This window comes from Amblyomma mixtum, chromosome 7 (genome assembly GCF_055824585.1).
Source record: "Amblyomma mixtum isolate Tamu chromosome 7, ASM5582458v1, whole genome shotgun sequence".
NCBI classification, from domain to species: domain Eukaryota; kingdom Metazoa; phylum Arthropoda; class Arachnida; order Ixodida; family Ixodidae; genus Amblyomma; species Amblyomma mixtum.
In genome coordinates this window covers 84,828,246-84,852,652 of record NC_143018.1, presented here as the reverse complement: position 1 = coordinate 84,852,652, position 24,407 = coordinate 84,828,246, and the positions used below count along the sequence as shown (strand labels likewise).

The 24,407-nt window shown below is 43.7% G+C and overlaps 1 protein-coding gene across 1 annotated transcript in view; it reads right to left on the bottom strand.

The window, feature by feature from the left end:
* The window catches only part of LOC149336685 (uncharacterized), a 69,020-nt gene extending 67,535 nt beyond the window's left edge, over positions 1-1,485 (bottom strand). Inside the window, exon 1 of the mRNA XM_089554207.1 lies at positions 1,386-1,485. Within this exon, the coding sequence (XP_089410333.1) occupies positions 1,386-1,485 (100 nt within the window). The remainder of the gene's footprint in view (positions 1-1,385) is intronic.
* Positions 1,486-24,407: the final 22,922 nt, after the last annotated feature.

Here is a 24,407-nt window from a genome sequence, read left to right as displayed (position 1 = left end):
GCACCTTCCACTCCACTGCAGTTAAGATGAAAATAATTGAGTTGTAATGTTTGGCAGCAGCAACCATACCTAACCTCATTTACCTATAAATGTGAAATCAATACCTTGTGCTTCATTAAAAGTAATGCAAGCAGTGCTTAGTCTTGCATATTTCATCTGTGCATTAGTTTTCTTTTCTGTTGTTGTTGAGGCAGCTTTACTTTCCCTTATTGTTTAATCCATTTGGAGCTTTAGATACCTGTATGAGGAACTTTTTTAGTGGCAGGCACACAGCTGTGGTTACTTCGAGAAATGGATGTTTTTCTGGCTTACCGGGTTCTTTATGCAGGTCAGTCAGCTTGCCAGTACGGGCGGAAACAACCCGCATTCAGCGACAGCGCGCATACTGGCACGGCTTTTGACAAATGAACTTGGCCAAAAATTCAGCCTCTACGGCCAAAAGGGGAAAAAAAGCATTTGCCTACCTGGGCCTTTTCGTTGTTGTTCAGAGTCAGTCCTTAGCCTCTTTCTTTAGTGAAATAGTAATGTTAAACTGCATATTTAGTACTTCATGGGGCAAACAAGGTAACATGGCTATCTGCTAATGGAAGCCTTAAGGTGGATGAATTGCTATGTAAATTGGCTTCTGGGTTTGATTTTTTTTAACTCCAGTGAATGCTGTGTGGGGCATGGTTTCACTAAATTAAGCAAAAAGGGATAACCAGGAATGATCCACCTTTATCTTTATTTTTGAAGCATACAACCGGTATGCCTTAAATTCTCATCTGGTTGGAATGTTCTAATTGACTTTTTTAATGCAAAATAAATTGATTCGAGATTATGGTGGGTGAATGTTGAAGTGTTTGTAGTGAAGGAGTAATAATACTCGGATTAGAAAAATGAAGTGAGGTATTGTCAGTAATATTGAATTTTAGAATTGAATTCAGCCATTTCAACCAGTAAGCTTATAAACTAAAATGGAGTGGGTTGTAAATTTGCACATTCAGTCGCCACAGTCTGGGAGATTTTTGTGCTGTCGTCCACACACCTGTTGCAAGCACTTGAGCCACGCACTACAGAATACAATGCTGTCAGTTATGAGTGGTGTAGAGAACACAGTTTTGTGCGTAGATGTTTGCAATGATTTTGACTAGTTTATCGGTGTCTGAAAAAATAATACACTAAGACAGTGATGAATAATTCTCAATAGAGCTTGTTGATCCAGCACTCTAGACAAGTATGTGGGTGACTGTAGTTTAGGTGTGTTTAATTTTTGGTGTAATAGGTGTATTTAATTCTTGCGTTTCCAAGACCACCTTGTAGTCGTTGCAGCACGCTAAACTTGGGCTCTCCATGTAGAATATAGGCATCGAAAGAGAATGCATGTCATTTAGCAGCAGACTGACCCAGTCCCATGCTGCTTATCACACTCCTGGTTGTGTCGGACTGCAGCAGAGCTGGGCCATGGTCGTCATCGCTAGAGATGAGCTGCAGACCAGGCTGCATGGCATGCTCCCATGTGACATGGGTGTGCCTTCGTGTGTCCAAGGCTGTGTGCTTAATAGTGCCACACGTGTATACAGCCTGATTTCCTTTTGTTCAACAATCACAATAGTACAGGAATATATGAAAATTCATACAGCTATATAACCAGCCATGACTGTGGCAAGGTACCAAACCATTGATTAAAAAGTAATGAAAATTTGTTTTAACTGAACATTTATTACCTTGAAAGTGTGTGGCGGAATCTGTAATATGAACTGCAGTGTAATAACAAGGCTTCCCTTCTGAGCCTAATTTGATTTCCAGTTCACTCCTTGTTCAGAATATTAAATCGACTGCACTTTTAAAAAAATTGTTGCAGGTATTTGCTGACATGACACGAGAAATGGTTAAACCAAGTTGTAACTTGAGAAGAGTTGCTTTTTCCAGAAGTGGGGAAAAATAAACCACAAAGTGCTCGAGAGGAGTCTGATGCCATGTTTCTGATTCACGGTGAAGCCTACTTTTATCCGCATTAGGAGCAAATTTAATCATTTCTCGTATTCCTTTTAAGTATGACATGTACTGTCATGTATTTCTAGAAATGTCCACAATTTACTGTTTATCTGCAGAAGCAGTAAGCCAGATGCAAAGCATGTCACAAGCGACATTAAAAGATATACAAGATGGTGTAATGGCATGGCTCAAAAATTGTTCAGCCCGTGTCAAGAAGGCAGCCAAAAGGTACGAAAACTTACAGTATTCAGTAGAGAAATAAATACTGCAGCTTCCCTAGCAGACTTATTCCATAGGGGGCATGCTATGCTCTCTTGTCAGTGTTCCTGATGGGTATTCCTCGCCTCCCCTGCTTGGCAAAATTATCAATTTTGGTGCCTCCTGAAAAAAATTTCTGGCTACATGCCTGAGAAAGGATGGATGTAGTGCTACCGTTTTCTGCAGCTGTAACTTTTATGCCCGTTTAGTGCCATAGTTTTTGTTCAGTGGCAGCAGGTGGCAAATCCAGCATGAAATATTGTGCTCATTCGTGCGAAAAAGGTGGCTGCCATTGTGGATCTCTGCTTGTGGAGCTTAAATGGCATTCGTGGTTAAAGGAGCACTTTTCTCTATTCTGTGTGGGTTAGCAGCTTTGGTTGCTTGTTAGTTGCTCTGCGCTTGTTGTGTGTACCTTCACGTCCTTGTTTTTGTGTGTGCAGTATACTTTGAAGATATGTCTGACCGACTCTCCCAACAACGTACTCTTTGTTAAATTAGTTGCTTCGGAATGACTGTTTTGTGAAGTGTAATGGGTATAAATCATGATGCTGTCAGCTGTAGTCTTTCTCCATCTCACTGCCTGCTATAGTGTTCAGAAATGTGCTTGTCCTTGAGCTCAGTGGCTGTAGTTATGCTGATCATGAATTTCATTATGAATGGCCAGAACACTAATCTAGCACTGCAATTCTCAACACCTCTACAGGACTACATCAGGAGGTCCCTCCCCTCTATCGAGCCCCTGATCTGGATGCTGCGTGTGAGGACCCATGTACTGAAAGCTGAAGACCTTTTCTTTTTTTAAACATGTCGCTTTAGTGGGGGAATGTCTTCCCAGCCACATAACGTTGTACTGATTAGAACAGCTCTAGACAGAGCTTCTTTTCTCTGTGCAACCTCACCAGCAAGTTCCTCCCCTGTGTCTCGAACCCCTGTCCTGAAAGGTGCAGATTTTTTTTTTTCCAAGCTGTTCTAGTCATGTTAAGTGTTAACATATGCTGCTTTGCTTTATTTTGTTTTTAGTTGTTGCCTTAGTGCTTGAATCAGTTCCTGGCTACACCTGTGATACTGATGTAGAACAGTTCTAGCCGTAGCCGTTTTTCTTTTTGTCCTGTTTTTATGCAACTGCATCAGCAGGTGCCTCCCCTGCATGGAGCCCCTGTCCTGAAAGGTGCAGATTTTTTTTTTTTGCAAACTGGTCTAGTCATGTTAAGGGTTAACAAATGTTTCTTTGCTGACTTTTTCTTTTTAGTCCTGCCTTAGTGGAGAATGGCTTCCTGCCTACATTCTCTGATACTGATGTGGAAAAACAGCTCTAGGCATAAATGTATGTTTATCATGCCATCCATTTTAGTGAAACTGAGTTTTGCCAAGCCATTGCCAGCATCTATATATATAGCTGTTGCTAATTGCACAAGTGCTGGAATGGGTCTATGCTCATTTGATCTGTGTATTTGAACCTATCCATTGGACAAAATGGGATACTGTTCTGTAAGAATACCTCCAAGCATAACTTATGCTGTGCCTTCTTTTCTTGCTGGAAGTGTTTGTCAAGCCATTTCCAATGTTTTTAAATTTAATGTGAACTTTGCTCTTGTTTGGCTGTAAGCCCCTGTAAACAAATCTCGCTTTGCAGTCTCTTTTTATTGCACAGACGGTTTTTAAGCCCTAGCAAGGTCTTGGCAAATTAACCTGTGCCTTGAAAGCATCTTGTGAGTGCAACATTATGTCATACGGGCACTGAAATACATGTGCACTTTACTATTGTATACATTCTTGACTTGTATTATTCTGCAATCTGAGTAAATGGGCCCCTGTGCTATTTAATACTCTGCATAGCAGTTTGTGCTGTATAGTTGTAAGCTGAAGTGCAGCTCTGTTGTAACAGCTAGGTTGCTACCGTATCTTTTTTAATATTAATATGACAGGTTACTCAAGTTTTAATAAATATAAGAACTTATGTGTTTGCAGTATTGTACAAGTGCACAACTGTATATGATATAAGGTCTGTTCTTGTTTTCTTAAAGTTGTGAAATAAAACTTTATTCTGCTGAAAGCGTGACTACAACTCATTTTTCATTTAAGTACCTTGCTTCCTTTTTTTTGGGGGGGGGGGGGGTGGGGTAGGGGGCACTTTTTTTTACAAAATGTAGAGCAGCTCTTGCATGGTGCTTTAAACTTCTTAACTGGTGTGCAAGTATCTATTTGGAAAAGTATAGATGACGTTATAAAACATCTTGTTGAGATCTTGAGCAACGTCTTGTATTCCAAAATTTGCAGTGTTATAGGAGAGCTACAAAATGTTATTAGAAGTCCTCCCTAGACCTTGAATGTCTCACAGAATGCCTTATATTTCTAAATGTAGCTGTTTAAAGAATAATAATAAATGTTATAAAAGACATGTTGTGGGCAGCTTGCACGTCTTCTATCCCAAAATTTGTGGTGCATTAGCCCTGCTACAGGAAAGCTACAAGATCTTTCAAGATGTCCTTGCTAGAAACATATAAGACGTTCGTAAGATTTTCCAGAGGATGCTCTTAAGACGTCTGTAGAGGTTTTTATTCTGTCGGCAAGATGTCTCGCTTATCTTGCGAAGACGTATATAAGATCTCAAAAAGACGTTACTGTGTTCAGTGGGGTATGTTCTTCTAAAAACATTTTCTCTTTAAATCTATCGGGTGTTCTTCCAGCATTATGCAGTGCAGTTCCAGGCAGCCATTGTGCAATTGTGCATTGTTAAGTCTGCCAGTTTGGGGATAAGCTCTTCGCTGAAGGGATCAATGTTTTTAGAGTTATGTGCCAGATTTTAGGAGTCAATGACTGTAAATAAACCTGGCTTTCTACACGTGAACTCGAAACAGCAGCATTTGGGAAACCCACTGGCCAGGCCTGATGTGTTGGCTGTGTAATAATTTTCTGTTGGACCCAGAGCTTGCCTTTATGTAATGAGACATGGGAAGGACTTTTTTTTCCATTCTTGCTGTTGTATCCATGAATTGACCTAAAAGTGTGGCCTGGTGCATTTTTTTTTGCAGATGCGGTGTGATGTAAATGGAAATCCTAATTCTGTGCCTGATTTTGCATTGCCTGTATTCGCGGCATTGCAAAGTTAATGCAGTGTTTTTCTTTCCCCAATCATTCATAATTTTCTGCTCGCAATTATACTGTCAGAACATTTTTCACCATTTTTTACTGTGCTTGGTTCTTGTTGCATGCTAAACTGCAATAAAGTTTGGCTGACACTTTTTTTTGTTTTAGTCGTAAGAGTTGTACCACATTCCGAATGACATTCGATCTGCAGCTTTGTTCTGCACATATCATGCAAAATATTATAGCTCCAGCGCTTCATTCTCTGCTGCCTGAGAGTGATTTGGAAATCTGTTACTAATGTGGGGTTTTGAATGCATTAAATGAATCTCGGGTAACTTTCTCATTGGTTGTATTAAGATGTTGGGTCTAATTTTAAAAAATTGATTTTGCACCATCCCCATACTCTGTTGTGTGTATTGTGTCACATAGATGGAGAATTGAAAAAACTCCCTTCAGTGTGACCATCTACAACTTGTCTTAACTGATCTATCTTTGTGAATCAAGTGTGTGGCGAAATTATCTGCATGCTGCAGTTGGCTCACTGAGCATTATTTTCGCTGTAACGACAATACTGAGGTTAGCATGACCGCAGCTATAGGGTTGATTAGGAAGACATATTTCTGGGTGAGACCCTATAGTCTGTGTTGTAAACAAAAAGAGTAAGAATTGTGATTTATTAATTCATGTTATGACTGCAAAGAAAAAAAGAAAGGTGCAGCAGTACTGTGACACTGTCATAGATGATGTTCGCTTTGTTAGTCTAATACTTTTCTTGATAGTGTTCACAGAGAATCCTGTAAGCAAAGCTGTGTTGAGGGATCACCCAAATATACTGGGCGATCCCTGTCTTGAAATGGTACATTGTATTTATTTGAAGCCATTCTGGTGGAAACACAAGAGTGATCACTGCCTTTCATTTTTAATTTTCAACAGCGTTGTACGCATTGCATCTCATGAGAGCATACTTCAATGTTTCATATCCTGTTGGTGTCCACTGCTTGTACTTTAGTGGTAGAAATAAAGCTGCAGTACTTGCTGACCGATTTATCTTTATCCTATCTTGAACAGTTTTCTTTTTGTCATTTTGTCTTGCATTTTTCTCTCAGTGATATTTGATTGGCAATTTGAACTTATTTGCATAAGCGAGCCTTTGCTGCAGGCAAAATTTACAATTACAGCACCTAAGCGGTTGTGCAGTTTTTGTTGCAGAAGTTTCAGTATGAATCCTACAGTCACAGCTTTTAGTGGTGGCCACTTCTCTTTGTTGTTAACTTTTCTGCAATGAATGGACTAATTTTGTGTGATCGTAGATATAACAGCATGAAGAGAGTTCGAAGTAACATTTGTGTTATTTCACAGGATTAAATTACTTCCAAAAACCTAATTATCACACAGTCACCTTTCCTTCTGATGTGCTGTACACTGTTGTACATAATTCAGAGGCAAAAAAGCAGGGTTCACACAATCGAAGAAGAAGCTGAAGTGATCTGGAAGAAAGCAGTTGGTTAAGTGACTGCATGGTTGGGAGTAACACCGTGATAATGTGTGTCTATTACAGTTGGCTGCTAACCTGTCCAACGTTCACCATGCAGTAGCTGCCCTTTCCATTTGATGGGCCTATTTCTGGCGACTAATGCGTCCAGCTGGAAGCCATTGCGTCAGTGAATTGCAAGAGTGACCACACAAAGGCTCAAATACTTCCTGCCAAGCTTGGCAAATATACTGTAATTTTGCAAACCTTGTCAGCACAATGCAACTGAAACATATTCAAGGCATGGCACTGCTGACTGAGCTGTCACTTTTCAGACTTCATCCTCACTGATCACTTTGGCCTCCTCTTCTACTGTATTGTTCTGTCTAGCATCTCATTTTTGTAGAGATTGTCGGCGTGAGCGGATGGAACACACACAAGAACGCGAGGCCAGCAAAGCCGCCGCAGAGGCCCAGCCGTGCTGGATAGAAATAACGGGGACACGCGACGCTGGTTCTGGGAGGGACTGGGGTATCTATCCAGGGTATCTGGGGAAAGACTGCAGAACTGAACATGGCTGATCACACTGGAAATCAAGTAAGCTGATTTAAGCTAAGCCAGGCCAAATTCGTCCCGCGCGAGTCTTTGACGATGTTGATCTCTGGATTGTGGCGGGGTAAGCTGCTGACATTCGTTTTAGACCGAAAGCTCTACTACTCCCATACGAAGCTGAAGGTCATGTGGCTGTGAAGTTTGACCAAATCAGGAGGAGCGGACGATTGGCTCCGACGTCACGCCACGTGATTCGCCACACCACACCTCGTCCCAGCTGTGCGCGTTGAGCCAACAACACTCACTCATCCCGCAACTATATTGAATCACGTGACTCGCTGCGCTTCGCCAAAGTTGCGTATGCGGAGCCGACGGCACTCCCACAACTGCATGCGGCATGTGCCTACCTTCAACGGACCCAAGGATGAGCAACATGCTGCAACTTCGACGATGTGTAGTTGCTGTCAATTAACGGGAAGCATGAGTTTAACAATGGAGTCGGATTGGTTTACCATGCTTAGCAGAGCATTCACTCGTCTTAATTACTAACCCCCAAAACCAGGAAACACCAATAAAGAGTCGTTATTGTACCCACCGGTGAACCTGCTCCCGACCACCTCTGTGCTACTGTATTAAATTATACTTTCGCTAAGTTGTTTCCTTCTTCATCCAATGTTATCCGACATCCCAATCTCCAGCTGTGCGATCATTTTGCAATGGATCCCACCATGTTCGACTTACAAGGTCTCATACCAATTATCGATTTCAAACTAACATCTTCTAGCGGAATTGATGGTATAAATGGCAAATTTATGAGGAATGCTAAAGAGTATAGTTCTGCCATCATGAAATGCATATTCTCACTATCGTATCATCATGGCATACTACTGAAGACTGGAAGACATCTGTGGTCATACCAGTACATAGAGCCGGGGATAATCCGAATTCATCCAACCATTGACCTATATCTTTGAGATCAATAGCATGCAAAATAATGGCAGATATATTTACACATCTTGTTAATTTTCTGGAGCATAACAATTTCTTCTCTCTAACAGAGCTTGGCTTCCGAAAGTTTTTCTCTTGCGAGATTCAACTACTTTCCTTCATAACCTGAGTCGCTTCGGGATGTTAAACACCCAGAAACCATAAACCCTAAACTTTCCTTCACTTACGACTTGCACTTCTATTTGGACACCGCTTTTTCATCTTTACTGCATATTTCTCGACATTGCTAAAGCATTCGATAAAGTTAAAACTCACTGGTAATGCATAAACTAAGTGTGCTGAACAATGACCCTGCAGTTCTAAACTAGATCTGCGGATTTCCTTCTTCTCGTGTTGAAATTGTCAGCATTAATGACACTGATTCCTCTACCGTACCACTAGGTTATGGGGTTTCTCAAGGATCAGTACTTGGCTCCCTTACCATTTTTTTATCTTCTATATTGCTGTGAATGGCTGTTCCCCTCTGTAATGTACTCTGTCTCCTGAGAGTGAAATAAATATCTCTTGCCTAGGAGCATGCCTGGAGGAGGGGGGGGGGGTGAATGAAAAAGAGAGAGGGTGCTAACTGCCCCCGCCCCCCCCTCTCCTGCAGGTTAAAAACTTGGTGCCTATGCTTCCTTATACTGGTTTGATTGGACCTAAAATCGAATACACCTCAGCAATATGGGACCCAGAGAAATTCGACATCATAGATATCGAATCCCTGCGAAATCGTGGTGATCTTTTCATTTCTTCAAATTGCTCGAGTTTCAGTAGTGTCATGGTGTTAAAAGCTCAGGCTGGATGAGATCACTGCTCTCACTGTCGCAAGCTTGTTGGCCTAACACTTTTTCAGAGTAATTTATTATAGTTAATTGCTTCACAATCATTTCTTTCACTCCCCCTAAGCAGTCCTTCCATTCGCGCTGTGACCAATCTTTCAAGACCAAGCGCACCATATGCCACACAAAATCATTTGCCAAATATTCCTACCTAAAACCATTATTGACTGGAATCGGCTGTCATTTAATATCGCAACTAAAATGAATGCAACAGTATTTCAAGGGCTTTAAAAAAGTAAGAGCCATGCACAGTTTTTCAGGTACTTTTCGTCTGCTTACTGTCTGTGTTTATAGTTTTCATTTTTTGTATTTATGTTGCTTTCTTTGATATGACCACATTTTATGTTGTATTTCTGCCATATTTTGATATCTGCAGCCTATCCATCTCTGTTTTTCTAGCTTTCTTTATTGTTTTCTTTGCCATGTTGCTGTAATTGCATGTTTACACTGCATCCTGGTACTTCTTCGCTTTCGACGCCCTTCATGTAATACCCTCATAGTGAGGGCCTTTAGGGGTTTTTGTGAAGCAAATAAAACAAGCAAGAATGAAAGAAGTTATTTTTCGGCAAAATCTGTCATTTTTTGACCTATGTGTTCCCTTAACGACCAACTGTTCTGATAATGTCTGTGTGTCTACAGTTATACTATAAGCCTCGTTATGTTTCTGAACCAACTAGTTCGCCAAAACATCAAGCTATTGGAAGGGTAGCAACCAGGGTGGGTCAGGTCATACATGTATTTTTCGTTGAAAACAAAATTTGATTATAAAAACCAGCACTATCTGGTTTCTTGCTTATCAAACTCCCACTCGTGCCAGATTAAAAGAAAATGTTCTCCATTTCTTTTATAAAGATAACTGAGCATGTGTCGCATTAAGTTTTGCTTTCTCCAGACAGAACCCATTACCACTGCTGCATATTTAAAAGAAAATCTCATAAAGCTTGAAGTGTATTCGACATGTTTGTATTTTGCCCAATTGCTGAAAGTGGTGCATGGTGTAATTGTTAATATATTTTGGCAAAGTAAGCAAACCAGGCACATTTCTGGGTTTAGGGCTGCCCATGCTCCTTTCAACTGAGCAATGTATCTAATAAATGAAATTACACTCTGTACACCATGACATTTACTGCTGAAACACTACGTGGTAAGACACACTGCAATATGCAGGTGGTTTTGCTAAGCAGCTCGTCCCTTATATGAAAGTCTGTAATTCAAGTCATCGTAGATAAGAGTGCAGTCCATACTTTTAATGTAGGGACACATACAGAGCAGATGGGAATTACTATTGTACTACAAAGAAGTTACCGCCTGACACAATGCCTGGACATAAACGATACCTGACACTCTCTTGGTCCTTTTATGCATCTATAACTGCACAAATCTGAAAGTAATCAACTGGGCAACATTTCTGTCCCTCATTGGAAACGTTGCAATTATAAATTTTATTTGAAATCATGGCAAACCTACCAGCACAAAAAACAGGAACATGATGGGGACAGCACTTGTATTATCTCCTTTCATGACTCTGTCATTCATGCAGGCATATTCACCATGACACCATACAAACTTGCCCAAACTTCTACCCTTTTACTTGAAGCTTGGCCACTCTCCTGTACACCAAAATTACAGACAAGGTTATTTAGAAGGTAGCATTAGATGAAATAACAATGCAACAACTGCATTCTCCATAATGTGAAAACATTTCAGCAAAACTGTAGTTTTATTTTAACCAGGAAAGAACACATAGCACAAATAACAAACACAAGATTCGTATATGTTGCAAAGCATCTTACAGACAAAATATTTCAAAATGTAACTCAAACATTAAAGGAACAGCGTCTTTCTTTCACTGTAGCTTGAAACTTTGCACAAAGGTAATGTATCATCTCAAGACAAAAATTTGCTACATGTTTGCACCTACCCAACACATATTTTAATGTTCCAAAGCCTTAATAGCAATACCACTATTGATTGCAAAAGGAATTCTTATCATGTCTCATGTGCAAATTTAACGCAAATAAACATGAAAGTGCATACAATAGTCTGTTCTGGTTTTCTTAGGCAGCCTAGAATATGCTTTGCTACAGGAAACACACAAGAGCTGGGTTGCACACAGCACCCCTATAGTAAGTAAAATGAAATTTTACTACACAACCCCACTTATCTGTGACTAAGCATTTTCCTCATGCCATTCCAATTTTTATGAGCACAGATCCAGAAGTGTTTGCAATCGTTCAACTCGAAATCAAACATGTTCCTTGTCAATATGGCAGACCGTAACACAACACAGTCTTTGTTAGAAGGCACGTTGATGGACAAACTTCACTTTAGGTCACCAGTGAAAGCTTGCAAAATAACAAGCTAGGGCTTTATAAAATAGTGGACATTTTTGCATGGCTATGCTGTTCATGATACTTGCTACCTACACGCTAACGTTTGCAAGCAAAAGTGAGGAAGGAGCAGTTTTCAATTCTAGTGTTTTTTTTGCACGTGCCTATTAAAGTTCGACCTGCACGCAAAGGATAGTGGACACAGCTGGCATTGGTACGGCTTCTCTCCTGTGTGGATGCGAAGGTGGTCTACTAGGTGGCTCTGCTGAGTGAATCTTTTGCTGCAATGCGTGCATTTGTGTGGCTTCTCGCCCGTGTGCGTGTAAATGTGGTCCACCAGGTTCCACTTATATGCGAAGCTCTTGCCGCAATGTCTGCATTCAAAGGGCCGCTCCCCAGTGTGTGTCCTCTGGTGGCGCTTGAAGTTTGCGCGGAAAGTTGTAGCATAACCACAATCTTGGCACAAGAACTGTCGCCTTCCTCGCGATTTTTCTTGTGTTGGTGAGCTGGATTTGACATCAGTGACTGAGCCTGCATTAAGAAAAGAAAAGTTTACCAAAATGCGAGGGATATGCCTCACTCCATAGTTCTACACTGGTGCCACCTTTAAGAAGGAGAAATAAATGATGAAGGTGCCCCTAATCAGTCACTCTTATGTTGTTGACACATTGGGTGCCAAAGTCAGCAAGTCAAAGTTAAATAAAGCTTAGACTTGACACAAACCATTCTTCCCTTTTTAGCTGGCACACAGATAACATCCAGCATACAGAATGTCATTACCAGCATGCCACTACAAAAGTGGTTGCATATGTAAATAGCTACAAATATTCTGAGCCTCTGTATGACTTTAGCACCGTTTGTCCCATCTTTGTATTTTCACTAACTTGAGCTCACAAAAAAGGTAAAAATATGAAAAACATCCACCAGATGAATTTTCATGGAGCAAGGGGACCACTCTGATTTTCCAACCATTACATTTTTCGGAGATCAACTTTACGGTTCAAATATCAAACTACACGCCAGTTGCATAACTTAAAAAAAACTACGGGGCCCATATAATCTGCTCGAAAAACCGCAAAAACTTGGCAAAGAAATAAAGATGCAAAATAATACACAACTTCACACAAATTAAAATTTACCAGAAAGTTTAAAGCAGTTCTAATAATCATGGTTGTTTACATGTACGACCGTGTGCACAAGGCTGCCTCAATATCACACTTCACATCTGTGCAAGAAAATTTGATTCCATGAGTTTCAACGGCAAAGCACGGCATAGCACGATGTCTGAACAGCGGCATATATTATGGGGCTTCCTGACACAATCACACCCCTCAGTGCTCATAAGCCAGATTTTGGGGACACCTGGTTAACCATATTTGTCGTCCAAACTATTTAGAATGCAACACCACGGTACTGGAGATACATAGAACGGGAAAAAAAATGGACAACTCAAGGTGTGCCCTGTGTCGAGCTTTTTTCTTGCTCATCTTATTGTTTTAAATCAACAAATTGGATATATGCAAGGTGTCACTGCTCAAACCTCATCAAAGAAATAAGGCCACAAAAGTGCAGACAATCTCAGACATGCACCCTAAAAACATGACATGCACATGACAAGCGTGGTTTCAACGCTGCAGCACTGAGACACCTGACAATGCACCGATGCTACCCACATGATTATCACAGTTCTACAATCTTTCTACCACCTATTGCACCCGTTAACAATGTCAGTTTGGTCATCAAAAAAGGTACTCTGAGCAAGTGCAACTATCTTCGTGAAAATGTGCAAAAAGTACATCGTGCATCTGAGGAATACTTTGACACAAAGCTGCAATCCTACCTGTAGAGGAGGTGCGAGATGGGAGGAGAGCATCTGCTCTGGTGAAAGTAAAGTTAAATATGTGGGGCATATTTATAAATAGTGGAGAGATGCCAAAGCCTGACATCAAAACTTGAAGTACAAAATTAATCAGCCGCAGATTATTACAACAAATTTGGATAAGACAATGCCCATCAGCGAACATGTTGCACTGCAGTGTGAAAAAAGCAAGCAAAATAATTTGCACAAAAGCAGTCCATAATATGATGGGACTTGAGCTTCATTGAAGATACCAGAAGGCTTACGACTTGAAAAAAAAAATAAGGAAAAGAAAAATTATCTTCAGCCAAAGCTCTCCATCTCTATTCAAAGCTGCCGCTGTGGATCAGTGGTTATGATGGTCGACTGCCAACCTGAAACGTGCTGATTTAATTTCACACTCGATGGTCACATTTCATTAGAGCTGAAATGCTACAGGCTCGTGCACTGTGTGATGTCACGGCACATAAAAGAAGCCAAGGTGGTCGAAATTATCTCAAGCCCTGCACTACGGCATCCCTCATAGCCCGAGTCACATTGGGATGTTAAACCCCATAAAACCCAACAAAGGTGTCCATATACATGTACTTTCTTTTCCAGCCTTCATTTGCACAAGTGCTATTGTGAAAAGAGAAGGTTGGCTGATGTGAATGCTGCAGAAAGAAAGGAGCCTGCAGCTAGTGCTTTCATACAGGTAGGTTATCACAGATGCGTTCAGACACCAAACGAACTGGATCACTCAGCTGCTTTTTGCAGGATTCAGATACTTGAGCAGTGTAGATTTGCTTCCAGGGACTGCATCAACCTAAAACGACTTTGATTTGCCAAACAATATCTCTTGATACCCAGTATACATACAAGATGCAAACAGTGAAAATCCAACACTCTTCACATATAAAATGGGATGGAGTACCAAAATATACAAGGCTGCAGTCTTACTTGTCACTTTCATTTGCAAAGCATGCAGTGATGTAAACTTAATATTTTCTGTATCCGTCTCACTTTTGCTTATTATTGAGAAATGATATTGGCTACTGGGCATGTCAAGAATTTTAGAGAGGACTAAGCAAGGCGCTTATCAAACCTGCTTTGAATTCATGATGATCATGATGGATTCTTATGGATCAAGGGTAGCCACAACCAAAGTGTGCCGCGGCACAGAGTATCTGCACTTATCCAAGGTGGGGTCAAAGGCCCATTTTCCAAGCATTTCACCACAGATAACCTGAGCACTAGGTCAGAGGAAAGTTTGCACCTTTCGCATCACTGGTGGGCACCCAGCAACACTGGATTGAACCCCGCACATACCTCATGTCAAAGAGTTTGGGTCCTCACCACCCTCGAACTGTTTACACACCTGACACTCATACACTTGTTTGGTTTATGGGTGTTCAACATCCCAAGGCGACTCAGGCTATGAGGGACGTAGTAGTGAAGGGCTCCAGAAATTTCGACCACCTGGGGTTCTTTAACGTGCACTAATATCGCACAGTACACGGACCTCTAAAATTTCGCCTCCATCGAAATTCGACAGCCGCGGCCGGGATCGAACTCTTGTCTTTCGGGTCAGCAGCCGAGCATCATAACCACTAAGCCACCATGGCGGCCACTCATACACAGACTCTCATTAATGTTCAGAGTGCACATATGATGCAAAAAGAACAATCATAATAAAGTGGCAAGACAGCCATATTTCTGGAAATATAACAGCAACAAGGCAAATCATTTCTTCATGCAGCACAGCATAAACACAGGCTCGTTTCAGGAAATGTCATCTCACATATTGCTGTGGGGAAAGACTTCAAATGGTATGGAAGTGCAATACCATAGCATATTTTATGAACTGCAATCAGGAAGCTTGAACTCACTTTTGTCTATGTGCATTTATGTGCATGTCTTACATTAACATTCGCCCAAAGCCCAGTTGCCACTCAATCACAGACACCAACCGAGGTACCATTAGCAAAATCTTGAAGTGGCCCACTGTGCCCACATTCATTACAAGTTAATATTGCCAAAATATGCCATTTTAGACTACGACTGTCAGGCAGAGTAGTTGCCTTGAGGCATATTTTGCCGCAAAAATTTTTTGTTAGCTTCTCTCATATTAGCTTGAATGCCTGCGAAAATAAAGAGAGTAATGCATCATGTATGCAAAAAAATGGAATGTCACATGCAGCTCTACTTAACTGGTAACAGCATCCACAAGCACGTCCAGATGAACAGAGAATATTACTATTACTGCTACAACTGCTGCTACTGCTACTCTTAGGTGAGGTTCATCTACAAAGAGTGGCAGCCAGACCTAGACTAAACAACATATTGGCAGTCTGGTACAACTGAGAAGGAAGAGAGATGGAATGTGCTAAAGAAAAAAAACAATCTACAAGACAGAAAACACAGTGTTGAACAGCGAACTTGGGAACGAATTTGCAATTTTTGCCCAAAATGTTAGCACTCATAAATTCATTTTTCTAAAATGTCACAATTGGCCAGGTTAACTCGCCTCTGGAATACATTCCCTGCGAGCCATCTCAAGCACAATACAGGCCCATAGCAAGGTCACATCTAGTTGATAGTAAAGTTCCATGCAAAAAAAGAAACAAAAAAATCAATCTAGTGACCAATCTTCAAGCTTCGAGCAGGGCTATTATAGAGTCCAGGTGCCCTGTGTAGCTGCAATGCTTTTAAAAAACACTGATACAGTTATCACAAAACCTTTTCTGGGCAAATGCAACCACCATCTTGGCAAACACATGCACCTCGGAAACACTACTGCTGGTAAGGCAAAGTATGAAACAGCTGGAGGAGAACAGAAGCTGTGAAATCAAGATAAGGATATCCAATGTAAATCCATAAAAATACTAGCAAGCTGGTAAGCATCATTTAGCACTCCTGCTCAAATTCGTGAATGTTCCAACGCACAACAGCAAATGCCAAGACACAGTGAAACAGTTTCGCCTGCAGTGTAAAAGGAAGGAAGTGACAATGTCCTGGCCCGAAGTAATTTGATTTATGGAGTGGTGTTTCGGACTTTGTCGGAAATCTCAGAAGATCCGCTTACAACCTGAAAAAAAAAAAGAAAATTATACGACAGATATACTCTTGCCACAATTCATGCCTTTCTCTTCCATATATCAACACAAATGTAACTGCGACAAGCTAAGGCCGCACGGTGCAAATCTGGAAGCAAGACCAAGAAGGATAATTACTGCAGCGTTTCATAAGAATAGGGATACCAAAGGTGCATGTGGACAGCAGTAGAACTGGGTCATTCCAGTGCTTGCTGAGGAATTCAGGTAGTTGTACTCAGTTGACTGGATTCAAGGTCTACATCCATTCGGAAAACTCTTAAACACTTTCAAAAATATAATTAAGCAAGTCAATACAAAAAACATACAAACACACTTGACATTTGGAGAGGCATCCGCTGTCAGAAGCCATGTCTGAAAATCAGAAATAAAGCATGTGGAAGGTTCAAAACATGTTCTCTAAGTCTTTCTTGCATTTCTCACTGAAGAGTGGAAATGTGAATATTAGGCACAGATAGCAAAAAGCATGGATCCAGCATGTCACAAAGGCAGCAATTTTGGGGAAAAGTCAGAACTTATCGCTTTGTACTTAAGTATGCTTTTAACAGAGGATTACCTTTCATACTGCTATATTTGCAACATCTAAACTTACAACAAAACTAAAATGCTGACTTTATATTAGATGCCAAGAAACATGGCTTCAGGAAATTGGGCCATTGCCTCCTTGCGATTGTTTACACACTCCCGTGCTTGCAAAAATGAACAGAGCAGTGTGCATAGTGCGACAAAAAACGAAATTAAAGATGTGTACGGTTAACTGCTCAATCCATTTCTTGAGAACACACCAATGACTTGTCACTAGAACAACTTATTATTGCTGTGCAACTATTACTACTACTACTAATTAAGCTAGCTTCATTTTCAAACAGTGGAAGCTGGACCTAGTCCACATTGCATCTGAGAAAGCTGGTACAGCGCACAGTGCAAAAAAATGGCTTGTACTGGAGAGAAATGATCTACAAAAAGGACACTTTGAGGTATCGGAATATTCCAAAGAAAAACATCTAGCTGTTAGCACTAGTGAGCTCGTTTTTTGTCACTTAAAGTCAGATGAAGTACCTGTATATCACCACCATACGAAAAGACACTGGTACGGTCTTGTGAGGCACCTTGTTTCGGATATATGAGCTTGTAGGCTAGGTTCACAACCAGTTAGCATATACCCGATGAGTCTTGCATGCAGGATGGATTTTCTATGCACAGCGGGAAGATGATAAGATGAAAAAAGGCCCACAGTAAAATCGCATCCAGTTGAAAACCTAGTGCCCTCTAAAAAATACTGAGAATCTAATGTAGGTTCTCAATAAACGCGTTTATGTAGGAAAAGTCATACAAACAGCACAAAAGCAATTTCTGCACTTGCAAGGCAGAAAGTTTCATGAAACAACAGAATAGGCAACTCTGACATTTGCATGCAGAGGCTTTTTATGCATGCAGAAAATTGAAGCTTTGAAGCTTCCACTTTAAAAATTTTTCTTGCAACTCATTAGCAGTAATACGAATCTTTGCAAATAAAGACCACTTAAATGTAGTTACGATGCATTGGGATTTAGGTTGCAATGTTATGCATAGCAACAATAGCACTTCAAATGCTGTGCCACCATAGTAGGAGTTATTACCGGTAATGCATTGTGCCTATTAGGAAAATTTGTGCGATAAAAAAAATCAATCCATCAACTCGCCATCAATTTTTTTCAATTTCGATGCTTCAGGCACAACTCAAGTTCTCATCCACAGCTGCGGACACAGTGCTGGTGTTGTCCTAGCCAAACAACAGCAGAACCATGAACTCGTCTTTACTATGCTACCTGCCGAGCGGAATTATTTAATGTACACCAATGAATGTCAGTGTTCGGTGCTTGCTCAGGCTGCTGCCAATTTTCACCGTGCTCTGCTCAGTTCGCATTTCCCAGTCCTGACCAACTATTGTGCTTTTCTGGCTTTCTTCGTTAAAAATTAAGAAAAAAAATGCTACGGGCTGACCTGGCACCGGGCCTTATGTTTGCAAGAGTATTCGCTCACCGTCACGTAAACCTCCACAACTTAGGCTGCTTGTCCCTTCACCCTGTGCTGCCCCACTGCAATGAGGCCGACATTAATTTCTCTTCCTCATACCAGAAGTTCTCAATATCACCCAAGAACAGTGCAGTGATCTCTAATTACGATTGCTAATTGGAGACCTCGACTCAGAAAGCAATTCCTCCCTACGATTTGCTATACAGTACTATTGCCGCAATATCCACTCTAATGGGCCTGAGTTGCTGCTTCTTTTGCCCTAGTGGCTTCCCTTGGGCGTCTTGAGGAAATACCTGCCAACCGCTGGCCATCTTGGTGTGTAGAGTATGTACAAACAGGTGCGCAGCTGTTTTTTATAAACCGCTTTGTGCTGCAACGAAAGAGGCTAGTTGCCTCCTGTGACCAGTGCGGAGGTAGGAAAAGGCCATTTGCACCGCCAGCTAGCGCTCTTCAGCCTACTGACATTCACTCGAACCTTTATATCACATTGGTCACAACCTGCTGGTATCTTTCGACGGTCCTGCTTAGGTGATAAGTCGATGGTCACTGTCACTCATTCTACAGCCAGATACGCTATACTAACTCATTAGCCATAAGCTGCGCTAAGAATATTAATGTTTTCCTCTGCAAGAGGACATCCTACACCATGGTACTCCATATGACAATTATTTACCGATTGAGGGCGCTAGTTTCTGAGAAAAACAGTCCTGCGTTCATGTTCCAACTACCACAAGCTGACCATTTTGCCATTTTATCTTTTGTTCCCCATGCACCCTTCATTGTCCTAGGGCCCAGATACATCCGTACTGCCTGCTCGCGCATGAAAAACACAGTATGCACATGTCACTGCATGCAAGCGGAGTTAGCTCACGTGCCAATTTGCCAGCGCTTGTCTCTTCTTGTCACAAACGAATGAGCAGCCGGTTTATGACTGCCGTCATTGGGAAGCCCACGTCCTTCCAGGATAGCTTGTCCTCCTTTGGTGCCTATCTCACTAGGCCTAAAAACCTATATTCCCGCTACATGGGCCACTCCCGAGTGCTCCTTCAGGTGACTGATATAGCCTATGTAATTGCTCAATTTTCCAATATTGTCAACCCATCTACACACTAGCTGAAGCGACGAGCTTGCAGCTAAGCACCCGGAATGTTTTGCCGCCAGAGAGTTGTGCCACGGTCATATATAGGTGCAGGCAGAGAGGATGACAATAGCGGTACACGTACTTGGGCGCTGCTTCCTGTTGGCTATTCGGCTACATGAGCCTGTATTTTGTAAATAGGTCTTTGATGGGATACTTTGTTCCAATATCTTTCATATGCAATAGCTCAAAGCGACTTCTAAAGCGAAACAGGCGCAGAGGCCACGTTTCGATGGAGGCGAAATGCAAAATGCACCTATGTGCTGTGCCATGTCAGTGCAGGTTAAAGATCCTCAGGTGGTCGAAATTATTCGGGAGCCCTCCACTATATAGGGAACCTCTTTTTTCCTTTCTTCTTTCACTCCTTCCTTTGTTACAGCGCGGTTCGGGTGTCCATCGCGATATATATGTAAGACAGTTACTACGCCATTTCCTTTCTGTCGTGTCCGGTCGCTGTGTTGAATGCAGCGAAAGACGCACACGGTACTTTTAGACTTCGTTTATTTAAAGCCGATGAGGGTGCGACCAGCGTCGACCGAGGCAGGAGCCGAACTGGCCGCCCGAAGAAAGGAGGGAGTGGAGAAGCGTCCACGGGAGGGAGTGGCTTCCCAGAACAGGAGGAGGGTGCGGGGGCGCATCATGGGGGGGCATCTGGTGACAGCGTGCGACGAGGGGCAAGTCGTCGTTAGGAGGAGGATTGAGTGGTCGTTAGGAGGAGGATGCGAGTGGTCGTTAGGAGGAGGATGCGGGGGGCGCACACACACAAAAGCAATAAGGGGACACAACACTTCCTTCCCCCTTAGAAAGTTGCCTGGTATCGTGCAGGGGGTCGGCGCTCACGCGTGGAGGCGCGCTGGCTTTGTGCGCTCGGGGGAGAAATACTTGTAGGCTGGCTGTTGTTCGCTGTGTCTCCTAGGTCTGTCCTGGGCGAAGTCTCTTCTTCCGGGAAGAGGTGCCAGGCTATGTGGGAAGATGGTGCACGTGTTCTCTCCGCTGGCGGACAGCTCTCAGACGGCGTCGTAAATCTACGCAGCTGGTTGAGATGTCGGCGTGCTACTGTGCCATGTATGTTGACGAGCCAAGAGCGCAGGCCTATGCGTCTGACAATTGTAGCTTCCTCCCAGCGTGGCTTTTTCAGAAACTGTCGGGCGAGGACGCGCTGCCCCTCATTAAGCGTGCCGCAGCGCGGAATTGCTTTTTCTTCCCGGAACGTCTCTGCCTTTGGCTCGGGGAGGATGGCTGTGAGCTGGGTTCGCATTTCACGCTCGAACATCATTTTCGAGGGGGTCTCGCCTGTTGTGCTCTGAACCGTCGTGTGCTGCTTGAAGAGAAAGCGCGCAAGGCGGCGCTGCAGCGAGCCTGTCTGATCTCTTTCAAGGGCGCGTTTTAGCTCGGCTACGTAGCGCTCGGCTTGTCCGTTTGTCGCTGGGTGGTAGGGGGCCGATGTAACTGATGAGATCCCGTTGTCGCGATAAAACTTGAGGATCTCCGCAGACACAAACGGTGTTCCGTTGTCCGACACTACCTTCCGCGGCAGGCCGAACGTTGCAAATAGTGATCGGAGGTTGTCAATGACTGCTGCCGAAGTCGTCTGTCCCATTTGCCTTATCTCAAGCCACTTTGTGTAGGCATCTACGACCACAAGGAAAGTGCAGCCCTCAATTGGTCCTGCAAAATCAATGTGCAGTGTGTGCCATGGTGTGTCTGGCTTTTCCCATTCTGGGACAGGAGCTTTCGGCGGGGCGCTCCGGCTGCTCTGGCAAGGCTTGCATTCTCGCACCACTGTTTCGATGTCGTTGTCAATGCCAGGCCACCACATGTAGCTTCTGGCACACTTTTTCATTGCAACGATGCCCCGATGTCCGGCGTGGATGAGAGACATAGCTTGTGCGCGTAGTTCTCTCGGCATCACAACTCGGGACCCAAATATGATGCAGCCGCGATGGGTGCTCAACTCTGTAGCTCGCCTGCGGTAAGCGTCGAAGTTGTCCCCTTTGAGTTTATGCACGTTGCCTTGTTGAACAGCTGTGTAAACTAGCCGGAGAGCTGCGCACTTCTGCGTAGATGCTGCAACTGTGCCTGCTGTAAGCGGAGGTTCTGGCAGTGCTTCGAACATCAGAACGTCTCCTGGTGGAAATGGTTCGTCAACAGTTGCGTCTAGTGGCAGACGGCTTAGCGCATCGGCGTTTTGATGTTTACTCCCATTGCGGTAGACCAGAGCGTAGTCGTACGCTGAGAGTTTGATGCACCAACGTGTCATTCGCGGAGACAAAGTTGGTGGCATAGGCCTTTGTGGTCCCAGAATGCCCAATAGCGGTCGGTGATCGGTTATAAAGGTCACCTTCCGGCCGGCAATGTACTGGTGAAAATGTGTCGCCGCGTAGACGATGGCTAGCCCTTCTTTGTCAAGTTGCGCGTAGTTGCGTTCTGCTTGCGACAACGTACGTGAGGCGAAGGCGATGGGAGCTTCCCTTCCTTGCTCGTCAGTTTGCGATAGAACCGCGCCGACTCCGTGCGGTGATGCGTCGCAAGCCAAAAGCAGAGGCTTCCTTTCGTCGTAGTGGCGGAGGACTGTACATCTTCGAATCAGGTCTTTCAGGGCATCGAATGACTGCTGATGGCGTGGCGACCATGTCCATGTCACATCTTTCCGAAGGAGTTGGTATAAGTCGTTGGCCACGGTAGCTCTTTGTTCCAAGAACCGGTCGTAGAACGTCAAGAGTCCGAGAAAAGCCTGTAGCTCCTGCTTGTTTGTTGGAGCTCGTGCTTCTGTGATCGCTCGCACTTCGTCCTCGGTAGGGTGAATGCCTTCCGCATCAATTTGGTGTCCCAGAAATTGCACCTCTGGCACCGCAAAACAGCACTTCGATTTGCTTATGCACAAATTAGCGTTTGCTAGCCTTTCGAGAACGAGCTCTAGGCGCACTGCATGCTCTTCAGTGGAAGTGCCACTGATGATGACATCGTCAAGGTAGACACAAACTCCTGGGATGCCCTGAAGCACTGTCTCCATGAATTTTTGAAATATGGCCGGGGCTGCAGCTACGCCAAAAGGCAGTCGCTTGACTTTGTACAAGCCTTTCAGTGTGTTAATTGCCAATAATTCAGCAGTTGACTCGCTCACCTTCAGCTGCTGATACGCCTGGGTGAGGTCCAATGTGCTGAAGACTCTTGCGCCACGTAGTACACTGAATACTTCTTCAGGTGTCGGTAGCGGGTAAGAGGACGCTTTAGTCGCAAGATTGACGGTGCTCCGGTAGTCTCCGCAGAGGCGTATGGTTCCGTTCTTCTTGCGAACTACGACAAGTGGTGTGGCCCATTCTGAATGCTGCGTCGGCTCGATGACACCTTGCTGCTCCAGTTTGTCCAACTCTTTTTCAACTGAATCTCGGAGAGCAAACGGCACCAGCCTGGCCTTCAGAAATTTGGGTTGCGCGTTGTCCAACAACTCCAGTGTGACCGGGGGCCCTTCGTTTCCTGGAATCTCTTCCGAGAATACTCTTTCGTATTTCTCTTGCAGTTGCTCAACCATGTTCTGGCTCGGCGTCTGGTGTATGCCGCATATCATCACGCCTAGTGGAGAAAACCAGTTTCTCCCTAGAAGGCTTGATCCTGTGCCCTTCACAAGCAGAGGTAGCGTATGGGTCTGGCCGTTGTAGTTAACCTGCACGTTGGCAGAGCCCAATAGTGGCAGATTCTGTCCTGACCACGTTCGCAGGTGCGTGTCGTCTTGTTGCAGGGCGGGTGCGTCAGATGGCCATGAAGTTCGGAACGTGTCCTCACTGATCAGAGTACAGGCTGCGCCGGAGTCCACCTCGAACTTAATCAGCTGGTGATGTACGCTTACTTCTGTAAAAATCTTCGGTCGCGTGCCGAGATTCATGGTGTTCAGGTCGTACAACACAGATGGTGTTGCTGATGTTGTTCCATGGAGATCAGATAGCGGCGTATTCTCTGAGGCGTTGACGCTGTGATTAGGCTGGGAAGGTGACTTTATCTTGGCAAGTCTCCGTTTCGTAATGCATGCTCTTTCGATATGCCCTCGCTTGTGGCAAAAATTACACGTGGCTGACTGAAATCGACATCCCTGGGGGTTGTGTTGGTCGTCACACCGCCAGCAGCGTTGTGCCTTTTTGACCGATTTTACAACAACAGAAGGCTTGCGCACCTGGTTGCTTGTCTGGTGTACCGGCTCGGTGTTCCGGCGAATCCCTCTCTGCTGGTGACCGGCGCTCTCCGCTCGAACGGCGATGTCGTAAGCTTTGCTGAATGTGAGGTCCTTCTCAGCGAACAGGCGCTGCTGCAGTGACTCGTCACTCAGTCCGCACACAAATCTGTCGCGTAACATCACGTCCAAGGGAAGCATGGTGGTGTTAGCAGAAGAAGCTCCCTCCTGCCCGGTAGCTGTTGTCGACAGCGTTCCAAAATTGCAGTCGGCAGCGAGCTTCTTGAGCGCGGCTACGTAGGCGCTCACAGTTTCTCCTCCCAGTTGATCTCGTCGTTGGAAGCGAGCCCGGCTGTAGACCTCGGATGGCCTTGGGTCGTAGTGCTTTTGCAGCGCTTTTACGATGTTGTCGTAAGACACTGCCGCTGGTGTGCTTGGCTGAATAAGGGCGCAGACAGTATCGTAGGTCTGCTCCCCGCACAGCGTCAGCAGGTTGGCCCTCTTCAAGGCTGGGTCTGTGATGTTGTTAGCTTCAAAGTAGAACTGAAGGCGTCCAACCCACGATGACCACGATGAGCCGTTGAACTCTGGTATCTGATTGGGAAACCCTCGCGTAGCCATGGCTTGTCAATAG